General features: G+C 45.0%; 3 protein-coding genes across 15 annotated transcripts in view; 1 reads left to right on the top strand and 2 right to left on the bottom strand.

The window, feature by feature from the left end:
- The window catches only part of TTLL5 (tubulin tyrosine ligase like 5), a 140,974-nt gene extending 128,271 nt beyond the window's left edge, over positions 1–12,703 (bottom strand). For 6 of the 9 annotated variants that reach the window (XR_009818935.1, XM_061998318.1, XM_061998321.1 and 3 more), the window contains exons 1-8: positions 11,941–12,703; positions 9,359–9,468; positions 7,392–7,474; positions 6,527–6,633; positions 5,864–5,994; positions 5,336–5,418; positions 3,254–3,323; positions 2,878–2,962 (exon numbers count right to left, since the gene is read on the bottom strand). Coding sequence is in view for 8 of the 9 variants with exons in the window: in XM_061998318.1 (XP_061854302.1) it covers positions 2,878–2,962; positions 3,254–3,323; positions 5,336–5,418; positions 5,864–5,994; positions 6,527–6,633; positions 7,392–7,474; positions 9,359–9,468; positions 11,941–12,011 (740 nt within the window). In the remaining variant the exon portion in view is untranslated. Of the gene's footprint in view, positions 1–2,877; positions 2,963–3,253; positions 3,324–5,335; positions 5,419–5,863; positions 5,995–6,526; positions 6,634–7,391; positions 7,475–8,536; positions 8,647–9,358; positions 9,469–11,940 lie in introns of those variants that run through there. The other 3 variants (XM_061998316.1, XM_061998317.1, XM_061998323.1) reach the window with 3 other exon arrangements.
- Positions 12,704–12,963: 260 nt separating this feature from the next.
- Positions 12,964–15,442, top strand: ERG28 (ergosterol biosynthesis 28 homolog). Of its 2 annotated transcripts, XM_061998540.1 has the most exons (4): positions 12,964–13,157; positions 13,348–13,438; positions 14,665–14,783; positions 14,945–15,106. In XM_061998540.1, the coding sequence occupies exons 1-4, from the start codon at positions 13,025–13,027 to the stop codon at positions 15,019–15,021; spliced, it is 420 nt and encodes a 139-aa protein (XP_061854524.1). In that variant the 5' UTR covers positions 12,964–13,024; the 3' UTR covers positions 15,022–15,106. The 2 variants fall into 2 exon arrangements, with proteins under 2 accessions (XP_061854524.1, XP_061854525.1); XM_061998541.1 differs by lacking the exon at positions 14,665–14,783 and having other exon boundaries at positions 14,945–15,442.
- Positions 15,443–15,946: 504 nt separating this feature from the next.
- The window catches only part of FLVCR2 (FLVCR choline and putative heme transporter 2), a 36,151-nt gene continuing 25,739 nt past the window's right edge, over positions 15,947–26,358 (bottom strand). For 2 of the 4 annotated variants that reach the window (XM_061998537.1, XM_061998539.1), the window contains exons 6-11: positions 25,323–25,433; positions 24,584–24,689; positions 24,001–24,112; positions 23,520–23,575; positions 21,943–22,037; positions 15,947–17,437 (exon numbers count right to left, since the gene is read on the bottom strand). In XM_061998537.1, coding sequence (XP_061854521.1) covers positions 17,404–17,437; positions 21,943–22,037; positions 23,520–23,575; positions 24,001–24,112; positions 24,584–24,689; positions 25,323–25,433 — 514 coding nt within the window. In that variant the 3' untranslated portion in view covers positions 15,947–17,403. The remainder of the gene's footprint in view (positions 17,438–21,942; positions 22,038–23,519; positions 23,576–24,000; positions 24,113–24,583; positions 24,690–25,322; positions 25,434–26,358) is intronic. The other 2 variants (XR_009818945.1, XM_061998538.1) reach the window with 2 other exon arrangements.

Here is a 26,358-nt window from a genome sequence, read left to right as displayed (position 1 = left end):
GTGGACATGATATGCTCCATATTTTATTAAAGTTTAAACAAATGGAATCTAAATACATGTAAGACTGCTAAGGATTTTAGAATACTGAAAATGGAATTGCCTGTATTACTATCACATGGGATCTTACCAAGGTAGAGAGTTCAGAATTGTTGAGACTGGACAGATACCCAGAAAGAAAACAAGTTATTTGTTTGGGGCTGACTACAACACTGTTTCAAGCTCTGAAAGTCAATATTCTGAGTGTCAAAAGAAAGAAGAAATTCAGTCAGCCAGCAGCCAGGTTATCAAGTAGGGACACTGTCTCACAAACTCAAAGAAATCAGATCATTGTTTCAATAGACCTTTTACCTAAGATAGCCAAGGTGATCTACGAGCCTGCTACCAGTTAATTGCTCCTGGACTATTATCTTCCAGGACGGTATTTCCAGGCACACAAAGGATAAAACGATTATTGATAACAAGCACAAATTTTCCTGAAAGTAAATCACATCTGATGCCTCCTGATTGTCTTATAAGATGACATGAATGATTCTGTGGACAAAGGAAGAGGAGTGGCTAGCATGCCTCAAGACCTGAGTACTCAAATGGCCCCTGTAAAGCTAGAGAAATGGGCTAACCCTCACAAACTTTGGCAAAAGTAACTGTAGAAATCTTGTACCCAAGAGGAATAAGCCTGTTCAAAAGTACAGGCTGGGTGGATAGAAAGCAGCTCTACAGAACAGACAAGCAGTTCTGGTGGACAGAAAGCTGAACACCAATTAGCAGTTCACCTTTGCAACAATGAAAGCTTACTACATGCTGGGCTGTATCAAGAAAAGTGCATCCAGCAGGCTGCACTTCTGAGTGCTTAGCAAGCAATGGACACACATCTGGAAATCATGTCCAGTTATAAGCCTCACAGTACAAGTAGAAGCATTGAGTAAGTGGTGTAAGTCTGGCAAAGAGCTATTAAAACGTGCTGAAAATCATGATGAAAAAGCAGAAGCTGAGGAGAAAAGGATTATTTAGCCTGCAGATAAGAAGGCTACGAACAGATCTAATTGTCATGTTCAATTCCATAACACGACTGTAAATACAGAGCCAGACTTTTCTCAAAGGTGCACAGCAAAAGGGCAAGACGCAACAGTCAAATCGCAACAAAGGAAATTCCGATTAGATATAAAAACCAAACACACACATTGACAGTGAGAATGGTCAAACAACAGAAGAGATTGCCAGGAAAGGCTATGGAATCTCCATTCCTGGAAGATACTCAAAATCTCATGGTACAAGATCATAGATCACTTGCCCAAACCTTGAAGATGGTCTTGTCCTGAGAAGGAGGTTGGACTAAAAACCTTTAGGCTTCCCTTTCCACCTAAATAATTTGATTATTTTTTAAGGGATTCATTAGAACTGTCTGATCATTGTATTTCAGTTAAAAGAATACACTTGTTTAATTCCCCATTTCCTTCCCCAGATCTCTAATGTGACCAGGACATCCCCACATACACTTCCCCCACAGAGCAGAACATGTTACTCTACTGATAGAGGCAACAATGCCACCTATCGTGAAATGGGCACACTTGATCCCAGAGTAGCACAACTGTCTCTTACACGGATGGATTTTCCCAGAAGTGAACTCCTTTGTTACAACAGAATCAACAGACACCTCTAAGACAGTAATGGTGCAAATCTTATTTTAGATGTTTGCTATGCACCACCCATTTTCAGAACATCCTAACAATCTACTCATATTCACAATTAATGATCTTGTTTCTTACTTCACTTTCCAGTAGCATACAATAATAGGAACTACAGGAAACTATGCTGTTTCCTATGGGAAAGTCTTGTACGCCAACCAAGTTTAAGGTTCCTTTTCTTAAGTGAATAGAGTTGTCAAGTTCTCCACTGACCAATATGAGCTTCCCACGCTTTAGGGAAACAGGCAGAGACATGTAACATACCCAAGGGGATCTGTTAATCAATTTAAAGGAGGATATTTCTTGTGAAATCATTATTAATATATCCTTTTGGATTAAATATCTGCTTTGGATAAAGACAAGTAGGATTGAGAAACAGCCTAAGAGAGTCACACAGGCTTGAAGTCTGGAGATGTTAATTCTGGGTTTGTCAGGTGTGTGCTCATAAAACAAGTTCAGCATTGCTTAAAAGTGTTGCAGAAAAGAGTCATACAATACTCTCTGCTCAAACACCACTACAGTTCAGTTTCTGAGTCTGTTGGAAATTCAGAGGTAATTATTTTAAATTCATTAGTTACTACAGACAGCTAAACTTCCATGATAAGAAGAAACAGGTATTTTTGGCAGATACGTGTTCCTCCTGGGAATCTTAAGTATCTTTCATGACCTACATGCAAGAGAATTGACGTCTTGCAGGGCAAGAACAGTGAACTAGTCTAAACTCACCTGATTGTAGAAAATACAAATACTGGCCTATAACTTAGAAGACCAGCTGAAAGTATTAAAACAAACAAGTACAGTCAACAACAGGTCTCCAACTGCTTCTGACTTTGGAATGAAACAGAAATTGAAAAAGTTTATATACCCTTCACCTTGAAGGTTGGAGAAGGGCCACAAAGGCACCAAGTCCAAAGAGCTGTCAAGAAGAACCCAGTATGTGTGGCTATTCCTCACAAATAAAGCATTTTTTTAACTCTTATTGCATATATAATGAAGTGCCTTACTAAAGATCCTATAATCCATGTAAAGAAAACCGATGGGACAGAGCACAATGAAGTATTATATATTTAAGCTCTGCAGAACTCCCTAACTGGCACCTTCCTCATTTGCTATGGTGTCAGGAGTACAGATACAAGCCAAGACATCTCTGGATCACCAAGCACTGGCACACTGAAAAAGAAGCAGCCTCCCCTACCTGGCCAATCCTTCCTCGTAGAGATAGATGACAAGTGGATCATAGGATGTGACCAGCACATAGAGGCGCACGTCGAATTTGAAATCTGAAACACAGTTGTCAAGAGGCAGTGACTGCAAATACCTTTGAGATGTCATATCCAGTGGAGGAATTTCAGACTCTGAAAGCAATAAACCATTATCTGCTGCTGACATAGGTGCCTGAAGCTTTCCCAGTTGAAAAGCTTCCATATCTTAAGGAACTCTCTAAATTATATTTTCTGGTACTAGAAGAAGATAAATCACTCAATTATTCAACTGAATTCCTGCAAAGATTGCAGAAATCCTCAGGAGTGGGACTAGGGGAAGAGAAAACAAAAATTCCTGAGCACACTCACCATCTATGAGCAGAGTGTTGCTGATGTAACGAGAAACCAGGATGTTGTCTTCCAGGACAATCTGGTTTGGCTACAGAAGAACAGAGAATCCGGGAGTGATTAAATGGGAGACTTAAAGAATGACTCGATCAAACCTACCACTTTTTCCAGCCTTTCCCTCCTACAGCCACCCTGGACCAACAACTATGTCTAGGGAGAGAGGAAACAAAAGCAAAATGAAAAAATTCCAAACCCCAAATCACTGTCAGTCACAATATACTTAAGGTAATTAGATAGTAACCAAAAGCCTGGGAATTACTGCATTTCAAAAGAAACTGTCCATTGAATCTTCCAGTTAAGTTCCTATTAGAGTAGAAAACAGATTTAACAGCCGCATGTCAATGATGCAAAATAGGCAGGGAAAACAACCCAAACCACCACCACCACAAACACAGAGAAGTGACAGCCATTCTGTTTGCTTCTCTAGTGTTTAACTAAACATGTGGAGGAGGGGTTCAGAAGACACTGGAAGTAGTATATAACTACAGTTGGTGAGGAAGTCACAAGTGAAAACGACTGCTCTACTTGTGATCTTTCTAGCTAGATCCTGGGCTGGTATCCAGCTTTTTTGACTACATGAGTAAATATCTTCTGCTGAGGTCACCTCACAGCAGGAGCTACTGCACCAGGAAGACACTTACCCTTGTAGCTCAGAACAGAAAGCTTTATCTATGACAAATATCCATTGCAAACTCACAGCATCTGTTGAAAAAGTTTTTACTTTTTGCTGTATGCAGATGCCTTTTTCCTGTAATCAGTTTTAACTAAACAGTTTCTCGCAAAACATTTTCTTCCTTTCAGTTTGCAAGAGCCAAGAGAACCTTGTCATCCTGCCTTTATACAATTTTGCATGAATTCAGCCACATCACCAGCGCAAGAAGCAGGAAGCCTAGGCACACAGACTACATGCACACAACGTGAGGGAACAAGCTCAACTACCCTCATCACACAAAAGCAACAGCCTGTATTATTAAGGATCAGAGTAATCCAGAGGTTTGTTGTTTTGTTGAAGGTTTTGTTGTTGTTGTTTTGAAACACTATTGCGAGGAGATTCTAGAAGACACTCCCTTAATGGCATAACACCAAATAACTGAAGTCTTTAGGCCAAGCTAGCTGAACTGTTTCTGGAACAGACATACAAAAAGGGAGATGGATCCCAGAAGGGTCTTTTCCCCAGTTCATGGCCAACTGCCATATAAGCCTGAGCTCATTCCTCTCTGTCTCAAATAAATAAAAAGCTGAGTGCCAGTCTGGAAATACTTACCTCATACACTTAGTGAATTGCTCCCTCATTTTATGGGAAATGGTCCAAGTAGAGAATACATGAGATAGCATGACCCATTCAGTACAGGGGAGGCTAAAGGGGTTAGAGTGAGTGAAAACAAAATGACTCACCAGACAGTTTTGGTGCTGAGAATATTTATTGGATTCTCCTCTTATGTTTGACTGCTGCCAAGGTGTAGTTGTTATATATGACAACCTAACTACTTGCAAAACCCACAAGTGCAAAAGACACTATAACCAGCACATTGAATTCAAAGAACCATCCCCATTACACTCCAGTAACAGCATATGGGCTTTTAGATAACACTTCCTATTGTGTTACATAAGGTTTCATTTTAACTCATCTTTTCCAGGGGAAGAGACAAGGGAATCCTTTGAAGACTGCTTAGGTCACATAGAGAAACAAAGAGACTTCTAGAATCTTCCCAGGGCCAATCTACTGTCAGCCACAAGGAAAGCATGAAGCAGCAGTTTCCTGAATGGCCTCGGGGAGCATGAACACGCTTCTAATAAGCTAAGACTTGAAAGGATCATACAGGTTGCAAACTAAGCACAGCATAAAAAGAAACAGAGTGGTTTTGATTACACAGCGTAAGCACTTGCACACTTTGCAAGCTGCCCAGGGCTGTTTAGCAGCTCACCAGCAACTGAAATCCAGAGCAAGACCACTGTCTGGTTAGATGTTTCCATGCCCCTTACCTGGAAGCTAGCATAGTTTTGCCAGCTAGTAAAGCACAACCTCTTTTGCTGAATACTTACATTGTTTATTAGGTAGACACCTCGACCGCTGGAAGAGGCCACAGGCTTCACTATCCACGGGCCTCTGTCCTTAGAATAGCTATCTGGTTACAAGAAAACAACACAAGCCCGAAACATTTTCCATTTTGCAAGAATAAAGAAGCAAGGATCAAGAATATTGCATCCAGTAAAAGTCCCATTCTGCTGTTCTGATAGATTCATTTCTTTGTCCTATCCTACCTTTCTCTTGCCAGTGCTCCCAGGTATTAGTCAGGGATGCTGTGAAGCTGATCATCAACAACACTGTGCACAAAAAAAATCTTTTAAGACCACATCAGCTTCTTGAGGGCTTAGCCAGGCATAGAGTAAACAGCAGAGTAGAAGTTACACAAAGAAGTCATGTGGGCTTTTTCCAATGTCTTTCGTCTAGTTTTGTTGCCTTAACTACTGTCATGATCAACAGACTGGGATATTAGAAGTTATTCCCACCTTGCCACCCCACTCCCAGTTATTTTGCTTTGGTCTGGACATCATCAGCCATTCACTTACTGCAGAACTCCTGGTACTCTGTCGGGAGGATAAAGGTCTGTGGTAAGATATGGAATGTCTTGAAACCATGGGCCAGTTGCATACGACTGACATTCCTGTACAGTCTATCTTTTCGTGTCAGTTCATACGACCTAAGTTCCAAAACAAGAGGCTGTATCTATTTTTTCCTTATATAAAAAGAGACATTACAGCAACTCTTCATCCTGGTTATTAAAGCATCTGTAGCCCTGTCAGATGTCTGAAATCTATCTGCAATTACTCTGTAGTTTAACTGTCACTCTTCTACAGCTATATTAATATCCATCATCTCTTGCAATTCCCAAGACAGGCTGAAGCATTGTAAACTGTTATAATGGTGTTTGCAAACTTTAGCAGCTAAATACAACTATCTCTAAGAACCCAAAAGCCTCAAATACTTTACTTACACCACCAAATACTGAAAAAAAAAATCAAGTATGTGGGCTACAGACAAGGATTTCAACTCACATGCTATCTCCCCAAAACCACAAAGACCATCAAGAATGAAGACAGTGTGTGGCACTGGCACAGTGCATCAGGACTTTACAGTATCACGTATACTCTATTTTGTTTAGAGCTATCCATGCTCAGATTTTTGCAAACCACCACAAAGACATTCAGCAAAACATGATTTCAAGGCCTTACCTAGGGAAATGATTGACCTTCTGAATATCTGTAAGGGAACGCAGCATGAAGGACTTCACGTGTGATCCTGTCCACATAAGATTATAATCGTTGCTATTAGGATGCACCTAAAAAACAACATAAAAACACAACAAACAAAAACATAGAACTAATGAAAAGCACTACCAGTTGTCCTACAGACTGTAATCTTATGTCTGAGATCAAAGCAATTGTAGTTATAATACAATGTCCTCTATCCATCTCTACTATTAGGGCAACTCTAGATACACTCCTGTCCTAAGATACAGTCATATTTTTCTAAACAAACTTGTGGTTTTGTTCTTTTTATAAACTGTTTAAATCCAGTTTGTAAAGTATTTTAGATCTCTTCAGGAAGCTTGTGAGACCAATTCTTTAACTTGGTGTTATTCAGAAGATCCACCTTGCAAACCATACAGGACATTTCTTCAAGTAAGACAGATGCTAGAGAGAAACATTACATCAATGTTTCTGTGAGCTTGCAAGGGGTGAGACATTAAATCCTTCAGATCTTCAAAGGTCTTTAAAACCAAGAGAAAAAAAATCTGCACTCATGACCCAACTTCAGCATCCCTTTTCTCCTAACTTTGCAGGCTTGAGGCTAAAGGGTTCTCCTTTGAGAGAGCAAAACCACAATGTATTTCTTCACTAGCTGGCAGAGTATGTAAAAAACAAAACCTCAAGGAAGTCCACAGCAACTTCCTGGTTCTAACCCTGCTGAGTTAAGAACCAACCAAACAAAACAAAAACAGTGAAGCAAACAGAACACAGAAAGACCCAAAACCATCACCGTCATCACTACCTCTTAGCCCAGCACATAGTAAGAGCTTAAGTTCATTGCATTCACCTCTTGGAAACCATGAGCAGTCAGAATGCTTCGAACCAGATGGCTGGCTGTTCGCATGAACTTAAAGGACAAGTGGTAGCGGTCTGTTAAGAGGACAAAAGACATGGTATTACACTCTGCACCCAGAAGAATAAACCAAAGTTACCTATGCCAACACAGAAGAGAGAAGAGGACAATAGGACGCAGCACAATACAGCTGCACTCGATGTACTGTGGAGCATTCACACAGCAGCAACACATAATGGGCAAAGTGGGAGAGGAAATGCTTGTCCACATCTGGGGGCATTAACTCCAACAATGGCATTGAATTGACATCAATCCTTAGGTATAATATTGCTGCACACTAAACCCTATAGTATCAAAATAAAACACAGGACATCCTAACAAATGCCCAGACTTTTTTTTTTCCCCAAACAGCTCTTTATATAGATTGTTTTATCATACTTCAAACATGATTCAGCTCTTTCTTCTCTATTGAAAATTGCCATTCAGAACTAAAAGTAATCCTCTCCTATGTCCTTCATTGGCGTGACTAGTTTCTATGATCGCTTTTCAGGTCTTGAAAACATAAAACACTGAATTTTTGTTCACATCTTATTCACCAGTACTGATCCTCCCATAAATAACTGCAAAAATAGTAGGACAAGGGAAAAAAATAATCACTATCCAGGTAGAAAGTCATAAAAAACAAGCAGAATGAGAAGCACTGGAGGTGTAAGATAAACAGAAAACAAGTAGCAAGACTAGAGACCAGTTGTCATATACAAGGATGTGGCAATTCACAAAGGAGTTGAAAGAATGTAGAGGCAGAAATTGCAATGCTAGAATATATATCAATCACTTAGAGAAGGCACTTCATGAATTTGTTCAAACTGAAAAGAGTGAGATGAAGATTAGATTAAATCTCAGGAAATATATTCTATCAATAAAAATAAGTCTAAAGAAATGAGCAAGAAATGTTATAAACTGGGACCAGACAAAGCTCAAGGAAATTTAGCAAGTTGCACTACTATGCAGTAGACTTGCTAAACCACAAAAAGCCTCTACTCCATGGGAAAAAGCAGAAGAGACACCATACTCCAGTTAGGATACAAGTTACCATTACCATCAGCTTCTGCCATCATTCAAGTATGTTTTTAACTTACATCAAAAGGATCAGGGGTTTCCACACACAAATCACCTTCTCCAGCCCTTACCCCAATGAGCCAGAAGCATTTCTGCCTGGATAGATATTAGAAATGAGGGCACCAATTACCTAAGAAAGGGATAAGCAAGAGAAGAAAGAAGTGTCAGCACCTTCACAAAAAGTAGATGAGTAGATTTGAGCTTTTCTCCACCTTAGCACACCCAGAATGAGCTGCCAGCTGTACGCACCCATAAGTATTAACTCTTGCAATCCGAACTGACTGTTCATAACAACTCTCCCTCTTATTTAGAGGATCTCCCTTATTTGACACTAGCCAGGTTTGGTCTCCCAACTCCACCACTGCCAGAGCAGTAATCATTTTGCTTGTGACCCTACTCACTGTTGTGAGGTTACACACATTGAGATTTGTTACTACAGCTGACTACCGTTCTTACCACTGTGGGCTGGCTGCTTTATTTCTCAGTGAAATCCCCTCAGAACTCACTGCAGTGATCAACTTTAAGTTCTCAGCTACAGAGTAGTGAATTTATATTCTGGTCCTAAGTTCTAGCATGGCCTCCAAGTTCAGTTTGCAAGTAGACAGTTCCAAAAGAAAAGACATCAGCATCCAATGGAGGGACAAATACAGACACGTGTCACGACACAAGACGCGATATCAGCACCAGCCGATCAAGCATTTCTGAACATCTCAGTGCTCAGAGACAAGACAGGGTTGTAATTTCCTTCCTACCCTGTCCTCTTCCCTGCCACAGAGGAAAGCCAGGTAAGAGACCTCCACCTTATGCCTTCAGGTCAAAAGCTGGCACATAGTTGCACCCACCTCCAATTAGGCGGAAGTAGCGATCATGGGTCAGAATGGCTTCAGCATGAAACACCAAGATGGGAATCCGCCTGCAGCCACCACCAGTCCACTTGATACACGGATGATCCCTGAAAGGGCAAGACAGTCTGTATAAGCAAGCGCTGAGCCTCACATGCACAGTTCTCCGTGCTTGCCCACCCAGCCTGTGCGCAGAACACAGGCAAACACGCTGTGGGAAAACAACAGAAGACTGGCAGGGAGGACTGCAAACGTACTCAAGTGACTTGCAGCTGCGGCGTAGAAAAATACATACATCATTCTAATTGTCATCTATCTTTGCATGCCTGACAAGTAGAATATCTATGATCAGGTAACATTGGCCTTGGATAGACTTAGAGGTACCCTCTAGAACATGCTTGAGATTCCTGCCCTGTTGTGAGAAAGAAAAACACGGTAGTAAACTGTGCCCACAGGAAGCCCCGCAAAGTGGGCACACACAGGTTTGACCATCCTCCAACAAGGCCCCAGCACCATGGTGCCTGCAGCCCTGCCCAAGGGCTGCTTCAGGCATCCCCCAGCTGACAAAGTCCCAAAAATAAATTTACACTATAATTCAGTGGGGGTTGTGTGGTTGAGCATGTGCCCTGCCTGTGCCGACTCACACCTCCTTGGCACTCATCTAGAAAGGGAATCTTCCTGATCATTCTCTCCAGTCTGAGTTCTGTTTAATCTGTATTTATTTTACTACGTCATTTAGGAGAAACTCTATAAATTTTTCCAGAATTCTCTGGACTTATAGCCTGAAAACAGGATCTATAATTCAGGATAAACCATAACTGCTGATATCCTCACAATCAGATCTTACAGTGCAGGTTCCAGTCTCAAATTTGAGAACTGTAAATCTGTGCATGCTGCCTGGTTGTCATCCTGGACTCTGAAGTGCACTAAAAGGCACTCATGCATTTGAGAGACTGGAACAGGCTTGGCTCAACAAAACAGATAAAACTCTGCACTCTTCCTTTTTGCTTTCTGCCAGGTAGAGTGGAATGCAAGCAACAAAAATGTCCCCAGCCAGCCAGTAAAGCTACAGCTTCTAGGACATAAGTGATCATTTCTGTGCAAAACAACAAGACTACATTGGAAACTATCATCTCCTCAGAGCAGTGAAGGACACACTCCCCAAAAAATTAAGACATGTTACATAAAATCATAACATCACAGAAAGAAAACCTGTCAATGGCCCTAAGCAAATAAAACTCTTATTACTTAATGAAGGAAGTGCAAGGAAACAGAACCACAAAAAAGTCAACAGAAACAGAGACTGAGGGATTTGAGAGACACATCACTATCTACACAGGTAAGAAGAAACAGAAGGACTGGCAGAGACCCAGATGCACTTGTCTATAGAATGTGCAAGATCTTTGTCTGCCAAAGGTTTGGAGAAACTCAGAAGACTTTCTACACTTAAAAGACAAGAAGAGAGATAAAAGGGCAACTTTCTGATGCTAGGACAAGTAAGTACTCTTAAGCATAACCTTGGTGGTCTTAACCAAGTTATTACTGTTATTACTCAGACAAATTAACTTCACAGCACTCACATCTGCTCCTACCACCTCTAAAAGGAAAAAAAAAAATATCAGTTATGGGGGGATAATTAGCTGGAAAAGACTCAAGGAGCTCCCAGAATTTACAGTACAGGCCTGAGCCTTATGCAAGTGGAAAATGAGCTGAGGCAATGGGAGGGGAGTTTATGTTAAGCCTGTCTTGAGGATTTACAGTAAGGCTCAATCCTCCAGGTGACAGCAATTCATGACCCTTGGTCATTTGATCCAGACACACTGTTACAATTACTGTCTAGGTGAAGGCAGTCCTGGACTGTGCCATCCACTAAAGTTTGGTAAGCCTGAACCAACTACTTGGTATGACACAACAGTCCTCTACATGCCATAGGTCACTGCAGCTTGCAAATGGGCACTTAGTCACAAAATGAATCCAAAAGAAAATAAACAGGACCACATTAAAGTAAATTCAGATGAAATGGAAAAGGGATTCCACTGTGGGAACAAATAAGGGAGCAACTCACTGACAAGCAGAGATAAAAGAAGCTACTAAACAGAGATGAAAATACACTAGTAAGTAATAAAAAGTCTAGGAGTTGAATATTCACAAGACAGTCTTCAAAAAAGGTCATAAAACACTGCATATCAGTCTACTGTACAGTAGGTTTCCATTCTCTGCAGCAAAGAAAAAAACTAAAGCAAAACAAAATCTAAACAAACAATAAGAAAAGGCAATAATTTCCTTAATTTTCTTAAACATAATGAATTAAATTCCTGCTTTAGGTTTGTGACAGCAACCACGCAAACTCTGGACTTTAAGAGCAACCAAGAAAAGAGCTGCACCACCAACTCTGATGAATATGGTTGTCTTTTAGGCTACAAACGTAGGTAGCCTGCCTGCCTACTTGAAGCCCAAACCAAGCATCTTCCACTTTATACGTAGGAGGAGGGTAAGGAACACAACTGTCTTTTCAGATTACTACAAATCCTGCAGGAAGCACAGGGAGATAGAAATAGTTAAGAGGGTGTTTTCCTACTTACTCCAGCCCATCTTCAGTATCTTTCTCCTCCTCTTCTGAGGATGAACCATTTTCCTCAAGATCTTGAGACATCCCCACTGGTATTTTCTCTGGGAGTTTTCATTCAGCCCACCTTCAGTAGCTTCTGAGACTCCTTCTTGCAGATTCAAAGGATCTTGCAAGTTACCTGCAACAAGGATTAAAAGCATGACTGCACAGATGAATAGGACAGCAAGAGAAACGTGGTAACTTAATTCCCACCTCCTGTCAATACAGATTTCTCACAGGACTAGCAACAAGCTTGCTACAGGCTGTAAATCATCTCCCAGTCAGGGAGAAGCATCATGTTCCAGTACGTTATTTCCCACGAGAGTCACTTGGGCGCTTCCCTCTGCGGCGCGTCCCTGCCCTGGCCTGCCTCCGGCCGCAGAACCGCAGCGGGCTGTCCAGGCCCGGTCCGGCGGGAAACGCCTGCGCCGCCCCGGCGCCGAGCCTCCCTCGCCGCCCGGGCCCTGTAACCCTTCCGGCGGCCCAAGAACAGCCCTCCAGCCCGCCGCGCCCAGAGGGTCAGCTGGGGCCCAACCTAGCACACAGCGGCCGAGCCTGGCGGCGCCAGAAGCAAGAGTGGCGGGAAGCGCCCGAGGGGTCCCGAACCGCCCCCGGTCCGCCGGCCAACCTCCCCTCGCCCTGAAGCAGCGGCTCCCTCAGCGCTATGCTCGCTGCCGCATGCGCCCAGGCCGCCGGAGGGGGCAGGCGCGGCGGCCCGGCAGGCGCAGCCCCTCCCGCCGCTTCGCCGTTACTACAACAACGGCCGGCCGCGCGCACCCGCCCGCCCCCGCGCGCAGGCGCGGCACCGCGGCGCGCGTCCGGCCCGCCACCGCCGCCGCCCCCCCGCGTCCCGCCGGCGGACGGGGCCAAGGGGGCGGGGCCGGCTGCCGGGCGGTGCGGGACCCGATTGGCGCCGGCGGCCTGGCGTTAGCGTGGGGCGCGGCCGCGGCCAATGGGCGCGCGGGGGGGCAGCGGCAGCGGGAGGAGCCGCGCGGGAGAGGGGCGGTCGGGATGCGCGGGGACCGGCGCCTGGGGCGGGCTGCGCGCCGGTCGGCAGGATGAGCCGGTTCCTGAATGTGCTGCGCAGCTGGCTGGTGATGGTGTCGGTCGTCGCCGCCGGGAACACTCTGCAGAGCTTCCGCGACCACAGCTTCGTCTCGGAGAAGCTGTACACCGCCAGCCCCGGCCTCGGTAAGGGCCGCGCCGGCCGCCTCGTGGCTCGGAGGTTGCCTTCCGACCGCGGGCCTCGTGCCCTCCTTGGGACTCCGTCCCAGCGGCTGCTCTCGGGCCTGGGAGCCGCCCGCTGCCCCGGCGGGCATAGGGGGTGGGTGGCGAGCAGGGCTGTGCGCGGTCTCCATGTGTTCCCCGCTTCTTTGCGCAGTGAACGGGCTCCAGGCTCGGACCTTTGGCGTCTGGACACTGCTGTCATCGGTGATCCGCTGCCTCTGCGCCATTGACATCCACAATCGGACGTACGTACAAGAACACGCGACGGATGCTGGGGTTTGCTAGTCACAGCCTGGGCAGGTAGCTCAGAGGGCAGTGCACAGAGTTGTGCAATCAAAATCTGTTCCTCAACGTTCCACAGGATTGCAAGCACTCCCCTAAAAAGCTTAAACAGCAGTGTGGGATTTGTGTGTTAACTGCTGCTTCTTTCTGCCTCCATGGGCAGAGACAGTGCATTTGATTTCAGTTTCTTAGCTTAGGCAGAAATTGGTAGATGTCAGAACTTCTTATGTCACAAGGCTCCACCTTGAAAAGCATCTTCTGATGGCATTGCTCCTCAGCTGACGTTAAGCAACTGCTAATACAGGGGTCTGACTGATGCTCAGTATTTCTTTTCCTGTGGCAGCTCAGGTAATGACTGAGGCTGGTTGAGAGTTCCATACACTCTCAGCTGGGTCTGAGGGCAAGGCCTCAAGCACAGGTTGATGCTGTGGTGGAAGGCAGGCCATTTTTCCCCACGGGGAGATTTCCAAGCAGGCTGACTGGTATTTCCAACCAGACTAGACAAAACCAGTGTTAGAGGCTGCTAGAACCCAGTCTTTTGTCAGCACCTCCCCCAGCCTCCCAGCAGAAATCACTGTTGAACTGGCAGCATGTCCTGGGATTGCCTAGGCTTGTATGTGTTAGGGAGGTGTGCAGGGACTCAGTTATCTGGTTTTAGGGGGTGATGGCAATGCCAATTACCACATATCCAGTTATTTCTTAGAATGATTTTTGTATCTTTCATGTCTTGGACCTGCTCCTTTTCCACAGCTGTGGCCCCTAGAGGGCAGCAGAGCAAAGGTGGAAAGATATATTGGGTAATGCGGCCTTGAGTCAGTCAGAGTCCTGTCGCCCTAGTTCTTAAGTTTTGTCACCCTAGTTCTTGACTCATCCAGTTCTCACTCGTTTTGGTGTACACAGATGCTTCTCACTTCACTGGTGCCCTGCCCTTGCTCTCTCCTCTTCACCTGCTTTCAGGACAGATAATGCCTGTGACTTTCAATGCACCATTGAACACAGTGCCCCATTCTCCTCTCAGCTGTTGCCCAGCAAGCTTTTGTACCTCACTAGCAAGGGACCAAGTGCCCTCTGTGTTGACATAGTGAGGACAGGCAGGCCAGCTTACAGGTTTGCCTCTTTTTCCACTCAGTCATGCATGTGTCTTTACTATGGGCCATATGATAACCTACTTCTTTCTGCTCTCCAACAGTCTCTATTACATCACGCTCTTCACCTTCTTTTTGGCCCTTGTTCACTTCGCCTCCGAGGTCTTCATTTACCACACTGCAGCCCTGACAATTGGAGTTATGGCACCCCTCATGATAGCAAGTAAGTAGAGTGCTGCATCCTCCCGACACAAACTCTCCTTGGCTCTGACCCCCCAGAAAAAAAACTCTCAATGAAGTAAGATCAGGGAGGGGATAGTGGGAGGGAATGCCTCATCTTCTGTCTAGCATTTTCTGCACAACTCATCTTGTATCTCTGTCCAGGTTTCTCTATTATGGGGATGTTGATTGGGCTGCAGTACCTGGAGGTAGAAGCATTGTCACAAAAGAAGAAAAACTGAAGCTGAGGGCCCTGTGTAGGACAGAGTTGTCTCTTCTCTTCACTGCCAAACTTCCACTAAAGCTTGGATGAACTTCACCAGGACACCAGCCCCCGTGATGGATCAACGTTGGACTCTGTTAATCATTCTTCATTACCAAGTATTTTTTCTTGTCCAATGTTCCAACTGAATGATGTCAAAGACCGGGTCCCAGAGCAGTTTGTGTCAAATCTTGTATGGGTCAGTTTGTGACTGCCTACCCAGAGGAGAGTAGATGATGTCTTAGGCATGCCCAGGACTTCCCTGCCATTGTACCTGTGGGGAGATGTAGAGCTACCCAGGATCCACTGGACACTTTGAACCAGAGAGAACATGTGCTGCCCCTGTAACTTGCATGTGTGTGTTCCTCAGGGGCCATTTCTAATAAATGACAGAAAAACCACAGGGCGCCATGTCCATCTTTCAGCTACACAGCAGCAGGTAGAGGATATACAGCGTCAGAGCAAACAGCATTTTCTGCTGGATGCTGCAGGATAAGTCCTTTCTCTTTACAGCAAACCCACCTTTCCCTGACTTTCCTACAAAGTTCTAGGTTTGACTGCTCCCATCACATACACACAGGAAGAGAGTTGTTGCAGCTCCTGCTTTGCAGCATACTGGTGAGAGCCAGCTGGCAAGTACTGAGTCACCTTTGCAGGAGCTGTAACTACAGAAGACACAGTAAACAGGAACAAGTCGCTTAGACCTAGATGAAATAATGCCCGAAGCAGATGGGCAGTGTAAAGAAGGTAGGAAGGAAACAGCAGGATCTCTTATCTGGGAAGACAGTGCATGTGCAGAAGAAAGAGGAAAAACAAGGAAGAAAAGAACATAGCAGTAGCACTGGGCAGAAAGATGATTTTTCCATTCTGCAAAACATTTCAGGCTATTACAAAAGACAGATATAAACTGTTTCACCTATTTAATATGAATGTGTCAGATTTCATTGTACACTTCAACTGTTCTTATTTCATGTAAAAACTTCTATTGAAAAGCCATTTTAGACCCCCATCCTTAATCCTAAACTATCAAAGATAGGACTTGATTTTTTTTAATGTGTCAAAAGATTGTGTAATGTCACCATCAAAAAATGTTTTGTCAAAAATGATGTCAGAGAGGATTATTTGTATGCATTTTACATGGTTGTAGGTTTTGTGTCTCATTGCTGTTGAACTGTTGTTTCACCCCTAAATGATAAATGCATAACTGCATTATTTGAGTAAAGGACACTTGAGGTCTTCACCAGTGGATAGATGTTGGAAAGGAAGGAGAAGGAATGTAAGGTTCTACATATCTTTGTAGAACAGCAGCATACAGCAGGGCAGTGTCTATGAGACACAAATGCTGGTAAGAGGGTATCTGTTCCCAACAGTGGGAAGCTTCCACACTGGAGCAAATCTGGATTCCCATAATATTCAAACCCTTCTCTGTGGCTGTGAAGAACAACACAGCCTTGGCTGGTTATTTCAATCTAACACTTCAAAAAAGGTTTTACGTAGTGTTGCAACATGCAAAAGGCACTTCATTATGGAGAAAGACACAGTCCTCAGCCCAGGGAGCTTGTGGTTTGCTTCCTGTTGTTTAGTGTAGTGTTGAGCTGGGCTTGAGTTGTAGCTTCAACGTAAGCTGCAGAATTAGCCCTTGCCTACAGGTCACAAGGAGGCATATTGGTATCTCTGCATTACTCCTCATAGGAACATCAAGGCAACCTCAGTGAATTCTGGGTGGAGGTTTATGCACAGATGTGAGAATGCTTCATCTAGGACAGCCACCTAATAAAACCAGAGCTGGTAATGGCAGATGCACTGCTTTGCACTTATTGGTGTTGTGCAAAGTAAGCACATAGAGCACCACCTGTGCAATACAGAGCATCACAGGCACCAAGGCAAAGCAATCCCTCTTCCTGAGTGACAGATGACAGCTTTTCCAGGATTGTGCACAGAGTAAGTGTGGTCCTGCTTCTGCATTTCATGTCACAGCTTACCTGTGGGAGGAGAAACAGTCAGGTGCAGATGCCACCTCGTGAGCTCAGGGCTAGCCTGGAACCATGGCTTTTCTCACCATGTGTGCTTTTTCCTTTCCAAGCATACATGGTAAGATGAGGGCTTTCCCAGCTTCACCTCCCAAGCAGTAAAGTCTCCAAAGCAGCAAGATGCCGAAGTATAACCAAAGAGAGCAACTCTTCTTATTTTGCTCTTTCACACTCTCCACAAGCCGTTTACTGGACTTGTGTCCCAAGGCTGCACCCCTGCCATGGTGTTTATGTAACAGGAGGATGGTATAGGCAGCAAAGATGAGAATGAGGGAGGCCTACATCTCCTGGCTCTGCCACCCCTCCATTTCACAGTTTTGTTTCCTCGAGGACTATGGGATCAGTGCAGGCTTTTGACATCCCTTTCTGCAAGTCAGAGAAAAATAAATATGGTTAGGATCCTGTGTGGCCAGACTCAGGCTTCAGAGAGACCAGCTGGTCAGATGCTGGCTCGTTGCCAGCTCCCTGCTAGGGTGGAGAAATCCCCAAAGAATCACCTGGTTCCCTCCTCCTTCTCCAGACCCTTCTACTGCCCAGACAAGGGGCACTGGGGCAGCAGGGCAGAGTAGGAGCCCTGCCTCTCTTAAGCTACTTGTTGTAGTCCTCAGACCATAGGTAATTCACAGAAGCCATACAGGTCCAGGTATCAGCTCCCACAGCAGCTCACTGAAGACATTTCACTGTGACACAAGGTAAGCCTTGAAGCAGTGAAGCTGCAAGCAAGGCGAGTTCTCTGGGCAAGGGACGGAACTGGCAACTCCTCCTTCATACCATGGAACAGTGCAGCATCTGTGTAAGCATCAGAGACAGCCTCCATCCTGCACACCCTCAGCAAGCTCAGCACAGAAACTAGCTCCGATCCATCCTTACCCCAGCATGACTGAGGGCCTCTTCAGTTCCCAGACAGACTGCTGATTCTGCTCATTTTCAAGTATTTTCATCCCCACACCCCACTCAGGTCTGGCACCCTCTGCCCTGCTTCTTCACTGTCGCCAGCTTGGATTAATAGCTGGGATAATTCCACAAACTGGTATCAATAAGGCCTTCAAAGTTCATTACTCACCTTAAAGAGCCATAAGAAACAAAAGGCAAACATACATAAGATCTTTTTTCTGCATAAATCCTATAGAAGAATTAGCCTGATTTCTTGAACCCTACTACATTTTTTTACCCTTAAGATAGAGGAAGCTGTGGAGTCATTTCCCAGAGGAAAAGCAAGGGCACCCAAGATTGCCATCCTACCCTGGGCTGCATGAAACTTTTGCAATTCCAGTTCAGCCTTCCTGGATGGAGCTTGATGAGCTCCTCTGCTGAGCCTTTCTAGGATGTGTTAGGGTTAGATCTGAGGCTTTGCTTTTCCCCAGGAGATTTCTTTAAGTCCCGACTCTGCTTACAGTGAGACACTCCAGTTGTCACTGATTCAGAAGACAGTCTGCAGACTTGTATGGGTAAATGTGGTCTCCCACAGCCTGGGCATTGAGTTAACTCACTGACATCTGAGGCAGGAATCAGGTGCACATGAAAGAGGTTCACATCCCCAGTGCAGCTCAAGAGAAGTCCAGGCAGCATGGAAGCAAGAGATACGAAACAGTTTCATTTTGAGTAGCCTCTTAAACATAGTGCAGGTGAAAAGGTTTTATAGAGGTCTGCAGCAATATCCCAGAGCAGAGGAGTGAGATCAGGAAAGCTTCAAAGAGATGCCCAGAAGCAAAAGCCAGAAAGTGCAAAGAGAGAACTCTTACCAGCAGGAGGGGTAGCAGAGCGCATGAAGCAGGGCCAGAGGTGACAGTAAAGGGAAAGCTGCATTTAAGCTTCTGGAACCTTACCAGAATGCATCATGGAAGCAGTCTGGCAAACCTAAACAGACTCCCAGAGCACCTCTGAGATCTGAACCTCACTCACCTGCTGTGGAGCTACAAGAGCAGAGGTCTAGGAGCTGAGCCAGCCCTGCAACGCTGCACTGCCTTGGACAAGAAAGGCTGCTCTCATGGCTGGGAGTCAGAAAATGGCATGCAAACAGCCTGCCCATGGCTTTGGCATAGGAGGAGAAGGCTACTTGCCACACAGTAAGCAAAGAGAGGGAGCAGAAAAGTTTGGGAAACAGGGGATGGGGTGCCTACTATGCAAAATTTCCAATTGTTTTTTTTATTGGCAATATTTCACTAGAGAGTAAGTGTGCTACAGCTGAAGGTAGAGGCTTGCCTTATGGCCCCAGGCCTGCCTCTAAATCACACTGGGCTTGGGAGGAAAAAGCAATGTGGTTTTGGGTATTTCACTGAAATTCATCAGATGCATCTGCCTCCTGGCAAACATAAAACAGGCAAAAAAAAAAAAGCACTTGGCACTGATCTGATCTTGACTTATCCAGGACGTGGTCTGAAGACACAGCAGAACTTCTGTCCTATTTCAAACTCGTCCCTTGCTGTGGCTGTATGCCTAGAGCAGGTCACTGGTCATCAAAATCATCCAGTCATCAGTGCTCAGCCCTGTTGGTGGCGTAACACTCCAGACAGAAGGATTTCATTCTATTACAATTCAAAAACTGGGACAAAAATCTGAAATGGCTTTACTCCTTACTCTGTGCTATCGTCAATAGCTTCTTCACACACACACACACAAATGCATTTTATCTACCGCTACATAAGACCAACACAAAGTAGTCTCAAGTTCCCTGAACATGCATTAATCAAATTTGCAAGTTTCAAAGAGGCCTCACAAAGCCTAGTTTGAACAAAAAAGATAGTCTTGCCATTTTGGAATCCTGCACTCTATGTGGTAGCTGCTTTCTTAAAAATTCACACAAGCTTAAAAGTATTTCCAAAGAAAAGTTGCCTGTTCTTGAACAATTCACTCCTGAGTCAAAACAAACCATGGAAAAACCAGCAAAGATGGTTATTTCATAATGCAAAGAAATAATACAGGAAGGTTTGCATGGATGCTGGAAACCAGGAGCAGATGAGTGCAGCTGTACTCAGCATATATGTGAGTATAATGTGTATGCTGAATCAGCTGACTACTGTGAAACCTTAAGGCACAGCATTGAAATGGCTTCAGATACACTTACAACAAAGGCAACCCACAAAGAGACTCATTATCATGTAAAACAGATGTTTGATGCAAGTGTCCTGAGGTACAGAAAGCTAACCCTGCTGATGCTCTGGGAACTGAGGCAGAAGGAAGTGGATTGTTGGAACCACGCTACAGCTTTATTAATAGAAGACAAAGTGTCCACAATGGCATTAGGCTAATTTAGTTCCCACTACAAGTTCTACTAATAGCAACATCTGTTTAATTATTACCAAAAGCAGATGAGGGCACCCATAGAAGACCAACTGCTTGTGAACACAAGGCAGGTCCTGCAGGAAGAAGGCAAAATATCCTACAATATGGACATAGCAGCCAAAAGCTGTAACAGATGGCTGCTGAGAGGCTGCCACTCCTGGGCAGAGAGTCAAGGCTGATAAACACTGACTCTTGTCACCTATGGCTTTACACATTGCTCTTCTCCCTGCAAAGTCAACAGCTCCGCCAGATTCTAGGTTTTCAATTTCATCACCAGAAGCCACTACCAGCTAAAAATGGAAGATCTTTCTCTGTGAGAATCAGCATATGGGTTTTTCCCCTGTGTGTTCCATAGGCAGTTTCACAGTCCTACTCTGCATCAAAGCCACTCAACAGCTGAACATCCAGCTAAAGGTTTTGACAGTTTTCTGTCAAATCATTTCTATTTCTTCATCAGGAAGACTCACACCTTGTTAGGCCAATACTCTGGATGACAGGCCTCCAGAAAAACAAGCCAGTTGCCTACCTCCACTGTGGTACTGCACTAGGACTGCACCTCCATTGATTCAAGACAGAGAAAAAACAACTGTCATCAAAAGGGCTACACAGCCAATAGTACAGTGTTTCAGTGGAAGTGATGCCTGCACAAGTCCACTTCAGCCATTAAAAAGTACCGATATACCCAAAGAAGGTTTTACCCAGCTCAGGCAGCTAAAGCTTTTCAACTACTTGGTCCCAAATCAACATCACACATGTACCCTGCTAAAACTGCCACAGACTGCAACATGGAGACAGCTTCAGAATCACTCAGCCTGGAGTGAAATCTTTCCCTGCCCATGGGCCTCTTCCTCTCACTTGCATCAAAATATGGCAGCTTCACACTCTCTGTAGCACACACCCTGTAGTCTTGGCAGGACTGTTCTTTCTCAATGGACTTATTCTGCTTTTGCTTATTAGTCTTTTTGGCTGTGGCACTAAGCAATAGTGCCACAAACCTCCCTGGCAGATCAGCCAGGCAGTGCAAAACAGAAGACAGTGAGTAACAAAGCATTACACCCCAAGCAACAGCTGAGAAAATGCCAAGTGCCATTGAGATTCACAGATCAACAAGCACAGAGCTTTATAGCTTTCAGGTATTCTTATACCAAAAGGCACCAACTCAATGACTCTGTTATTACTAGATGGTTTTAAATTTTCCTCTCAAAGTTGGCCATGCACCCTGGCTGAGATCAAAGCCAACTCTTTACAGGGCTCTTGGTATCACTTCCAGACAATAATCTGGACTGTAGAAGTAATTTCAGAGTAATTTCAAATAGCTGCACTTTCTCTCCCCAGTAATTTACTGACAATTCAGTTCTCCTTTTGCTCTACCTAGTTGAATATCTATGCCCCTATCTGAGGGGACATCTTGAATGATCTCCACTCTATTCTTGAAATCTATCTTGTCTTTCTTCTCAAGTGAGTACACAAGAAGGCCAGAAAGATTCTTGCTATTCTATGACCACTGCTGTCACCCCAGAAGTGCCATTGGCTTGGTGCCTGTGCCACCTGTGAATGTTCAGAGAAGCAGATTAGTGCAATTATCCTACCTTTGTGTATGAGCTAGTGAGCAGGAATGGGAATTGATGGGGTTAGGGTTACAAGCTACAGTCCCATAATCCATCTGATTGCTGCCTTGGAGTCTCTGTAACAACAGCCACAAGTCACCGTCCCAAAAAAGATGGATGAGAGTAAGCAGAGAAATAAGAAAGAAGAATAGACAAAGAAAGAAATGAATAAAATCACCCAGGCATGAGCAAGGCAGCTGTGCCATGTAGAAAAGTTATCCACAAAGGCAGCACACAATACCCAAGCCTAGATGTCTGCTGCCCTGACTGAGGCATTCATGTTAGCATAGATCAGCTTCAGACCACCTTCAGTTACTCAAGCACCTGGGGCTGTTTCTTAAGCTTGAGAAGTACCCAGGTGAGCTCCGCTATGTAGAGGCCACGTTTGGGGCTGTGGTGGGGTGTCCACTGTGACTTCCTCACATCTCAGGGACACCTCAGGGAGAAGTACCTGCCAGTGAAGCTTTAGACTGACTGAGACCTATTAGCTCACACACATTCCTCTGATACTTACTGCAGTCAGCTCTGGATGCTTTAGAATGATAGAAATGACACCTACACCACCTTTGCTCTGGTCTCAATGCTCTTTCCCCTCCAGCAGCAAGCTCTTAACAATTGTATTTATACCAAAAATGGCTTAAGAGAAACCATAAAATTCGTCTGCTGAAAGAAGTGTCTGACAAAGGGAAAAGACCTTACTACTACTACTAGACATGATCACTGCCTAAGGACTTCAACATTTGCTGGGCCTTCCACATATGTGCTATGAATTATCTCACAGTGCCACCACCACCTCTCATTACAACTCTGCTACCTCAGGGCTTGCATAGGATGCATTGGCCTTACAATTCATCTCCTGCCTTTGACTTTAGCACTGTTAATGAAGGGATAAAAGCAGTTTAGTGCATATCAAAACAGACTGATCTTTACCCCATCTCAGCTTAGCTAAGTGTGTTTCAGTTAGCCCCATTCACTCTGGTAAGCATTTATGAACTAGCAGCCTTGTCTGCACTGCACAGAGAGGAGCCAGGCTGCTCAGGTGCTCACTTGGGCTTTGCCATCTAGCTTCCTCCAGTCCTATACACTGAACCTCAGCTGGCAGGGAATAAAAGGAACTGACAGGGAATAAGAAGAATAACACTACCTCCCTAAGGGCCTGGAATAATAGTTAGCCAGCTGTAAACAAGGGCAAAACACTGGAGGGCTCAGTGCATTGTTAGAGGAGAAAAGCAAACACAGTGCTGTCCTTATGTCTGTCTCTAGCCAATATGAAGATGTGTGATGCTCTGCAGGCTTCTGGAGCCTACAGGTTCTGTGTGACTTTAACAGTAAGCAAAGAGAGGCCCCAGCAGCTGGCAGAGCTGGGATTACAGCCACCTGTCTGAAAACACCTACAAGGAGCTTTCCCATGGGCTGGACAAGAAGTAGCAGCGTTAAGGGAAGAGAATTGCAGCTGCAGTCATAACTCCAAAGTGCCAGCCTCTAGAAAGGGGAGAGGTTGGGTATTGTCCTGAGCTAACCACAGGGGCACAGCAGAGATGGAAGAAAAGTTTACTCACTGTCTGTTCAAGATCCAAATTGGCCCGTTGTCTTCGGAGATCGGCATTAATGAATGCTGGAAACGAGGGAGGAAGAGATATGTGAAGACAGTTAAGTCACCATGCAGAGTCCAAATCAGTTTCCCCAGGACTCAAAGGGGCAGCAGAGGACCCAGAGGAGACAGGAATGTGTTATGGTGAGCAAGAGAAAGCAGTCTCCTGGAAGGGGTAGAGAGCACTTTTGAAACAAGCAGGATAGAAACTCCTTATTGCATGTACAAGGCCCATCTTTTAGACCCCAGCCAGCAGCCAAGGCAAAAAGCCTTGGATATTCTTTGCAACACAGACCAGATGCTTAAAGAAGCACAGCAGCAATGCCATGGGACTGCTATATGGGTCTTGCCCATTCCTGCAGGCACCACTACACTTGAAAGCCCTTCAATTCCTATGACAAACCCAAGGGTAAGAGTCACAACAGAGGAACACTGAAAAAATTAATTACCTGTCATAATGGTGCCCAAGAACATGAAGGAACAAAGAAAGAGGTTTCCTGCCTTTGTCCCAAAGTGATCCATGATCTTCCCTTGGCCGATGGTGAAGGCAATACCAAAAATCTACAAACAAACAAAGGCAGTGTCAAGCTGTACTGTGATTACAAAGCAGCCTGAATTGCTTCTCAGCTTCACCAAAGTATCACAGCATGGAGGCCAGCCAGGCTGTTGGCCTAGCCAGGCTAAAGTTTGGTTATAAACACATTCCAGAGTCACCTCCATGCAGCTGATGGGAAGACAGGTGACCCTTAAGGCTAGAATCCTATCTCTCACTAGAGAAGAACCAGGTCCTAGGCTGATAGGAGAAATACTGGAAAGGGAAGGATGGATGACTGGTATCCTCATGGATTTTCCTAAGCAGAAAGAGAATGGGTGCTACCACAGAAATGCCAGGAGGAATAGCTTTCAAAAAAGCCATGTCCCAGGGTGCAGTACATTATAATAACTGTGGACAAGAAATAGGAGTCAAGGCTGGGAACTACAGTTTAATCTCTCTGCCTGTAGAGGCAAGCAAAAGGAAAACAGCACACCTACCTGTGCTGAGACATTAAGGAGCCCTGATGATGTTCCTTCCGATTCTGGGTATGTCAACTCTGCAGCAAATTCAAAGCCTACGGGAAGGTATCCTGTCATGAAAAACCTGTAAAGAAACACACAAAAAGGAAGACTCAGCAACTGTCAGAGGAAGACTTAAAAAGGAACAGTGCAGTCCATGTTGCCTTTGAGATGCCTCACTGACAGCATAGGATGTTTCCCGTAGCATTGTCACAGCCTAGGCAGCCATCTGACTCCCTCACCATGGCACAGGTCTTCCTCCTACCCAGAAGTACCTCTGCCCACAGCCTCAAGGCACAGAGCCAGGTCAGCAAGGAACTGTCAGATGCTAGAAGAATGAGGCATTGAAAGCAGCATCTGCCACAAGTAACTCTAAGAGACATCATTCCCAGCATGGTCAGACAGCCACCCAGGCTCACATGCTTTTTATTCCTACCTATCTATGGGGCTGTGGTACTACTCACTTCCCTAATGCTTTTACTTGATTACCTGTAACACTTAAGGCAGCTGTAGATGAGCAAGGCCATGCTAGTGTCTCTGACTCTAATGAAACATATACAAGAGAGATGGGAAGAGCAGACTATTTTGTCCTTAAACTATGCAGGAGTTATACCCAGGCTATGGCTCTCCCCAGTCTCTCCTGTGCCATGAGCTCTGCCTCCCTGCTTATCCCCTAGCAGCTCACATGTAGAGAAAAGCAGCCTGCAGATGAACTTACCCCAGCATGCCTGCAGTCACAAAGACCACCCAGAGGTGGTTTAGGCTCAGAGTGAAGGTGTAGACTATCATTCCCACCAGAGACATGATATAGACAACTAGTGTTGTCTGTCTGCAAGGAAAAGCAGAGTCATCATTTCATGTAATACACTTCTCCTACTCTTGGTATAGTCTGCAGCACATGGTTAAAAAACTTTTTTTAAAGTTGCACAGCTGTCTTGACATCCTTAGCCCAGACAGAGGAACCAGACTGGCAGCATAGGGGCACCTGCAGACACAGCAGGGTGGCAGGAGACGCAAGAACAGGACCTAGGAGTTTTTACACCCCTACCTTGTGACCAGGGGCTTTGCTCCCTGTGGGGTTAGAGCAGCACATCTGTAAGGAGGTGCCTGTGAGGCAGCCAAGATCAGATCCCACCATGGACTGACAGGTCCCTGGTCAGGTATTGTATATGCCTCTTGAGTGGGAGAACACAAGACAAATAAAGATACCACTAATCTTTCTTGGGCACCCTATGTACTATAACCAGTTGGTCATATTAGCAGGGGTTGACGGAAGCGCTTCCAAGCAGGAAAGGAGACAACACTGCTACAGAGTTATAGGCCTGTATTTTCAGTGCTATCCAAAACACCTTTTATTGCTGCTCATTTCTCTGTTTAAACTGCCTCCTGTACTTGGAGAGGTGATGTGCAAGCCAGGTTGCCCTCACAGCCTCACCTTCAAGCCATGGAAGTGTTTAGCAGGGCTAGTGTCAGTTCCACAGCCAATGCCAGTTGAGCCACAACGTCTTATCTTTGGACAGATGAGACAAGGAGACCCAGTCCCCTAGAAGCACACCAGGCAGATCTTGGGAACAGCTAGACTTGTGGCCTGGCCATGCTGAGGAACATCAGGAGGCTTGGTTGACAAAACTTTTTGGCCACTGTGTTTTACTAAGAAGTTAAATGTATAACCACAAGCTACCTGTGTACTTTCTACAAAACTTTAGTCTTAATCCATTAAAGAACGTGTTTGGTACCAGTTCCTAGAATTCTAT

Source organism: Colius striatus, chromosome 6 (genome assembly GCF_028858725.1).
Source record: "Colius striatus isolate bColStr4 chromosome 6, bColStr4.1.hap1, whole genome shotgun sequence".
NCBI classification, from domain to species: domain Eukaryota; kingdom Metazoa; phylum Chordata; class Aves; order Coliiformes; family Coliidae; genus Colius; species Colius striatus.
This window is presented reverse-complemented; position numbering and strand designations above follow the sequence as displayed.

Coding starts and splice junctions, on each gene's coding strand:
- ERG28 (XM_061998540.1), top strand. CDS start 13,025: ATGAGCCGGTTCCTGAATGTGCTGCGCAGCTGGCTGGTGATGGTGTCG. Junction 13,158..13,347: donor CACCGCCAGCCCCGGCCTCG/GTAAGGGCCGCG, acceptor TTCTTTGCGCAG/TGAACGGGCTCCAGGCTCGG. Junction 14,784..14,944: donor GGCACCCCTCATGATAGCAA/GTAAGTAGAGTG, acceptor ATCTCTGTCCAG/GTTTCTCTATTATGGGGATG.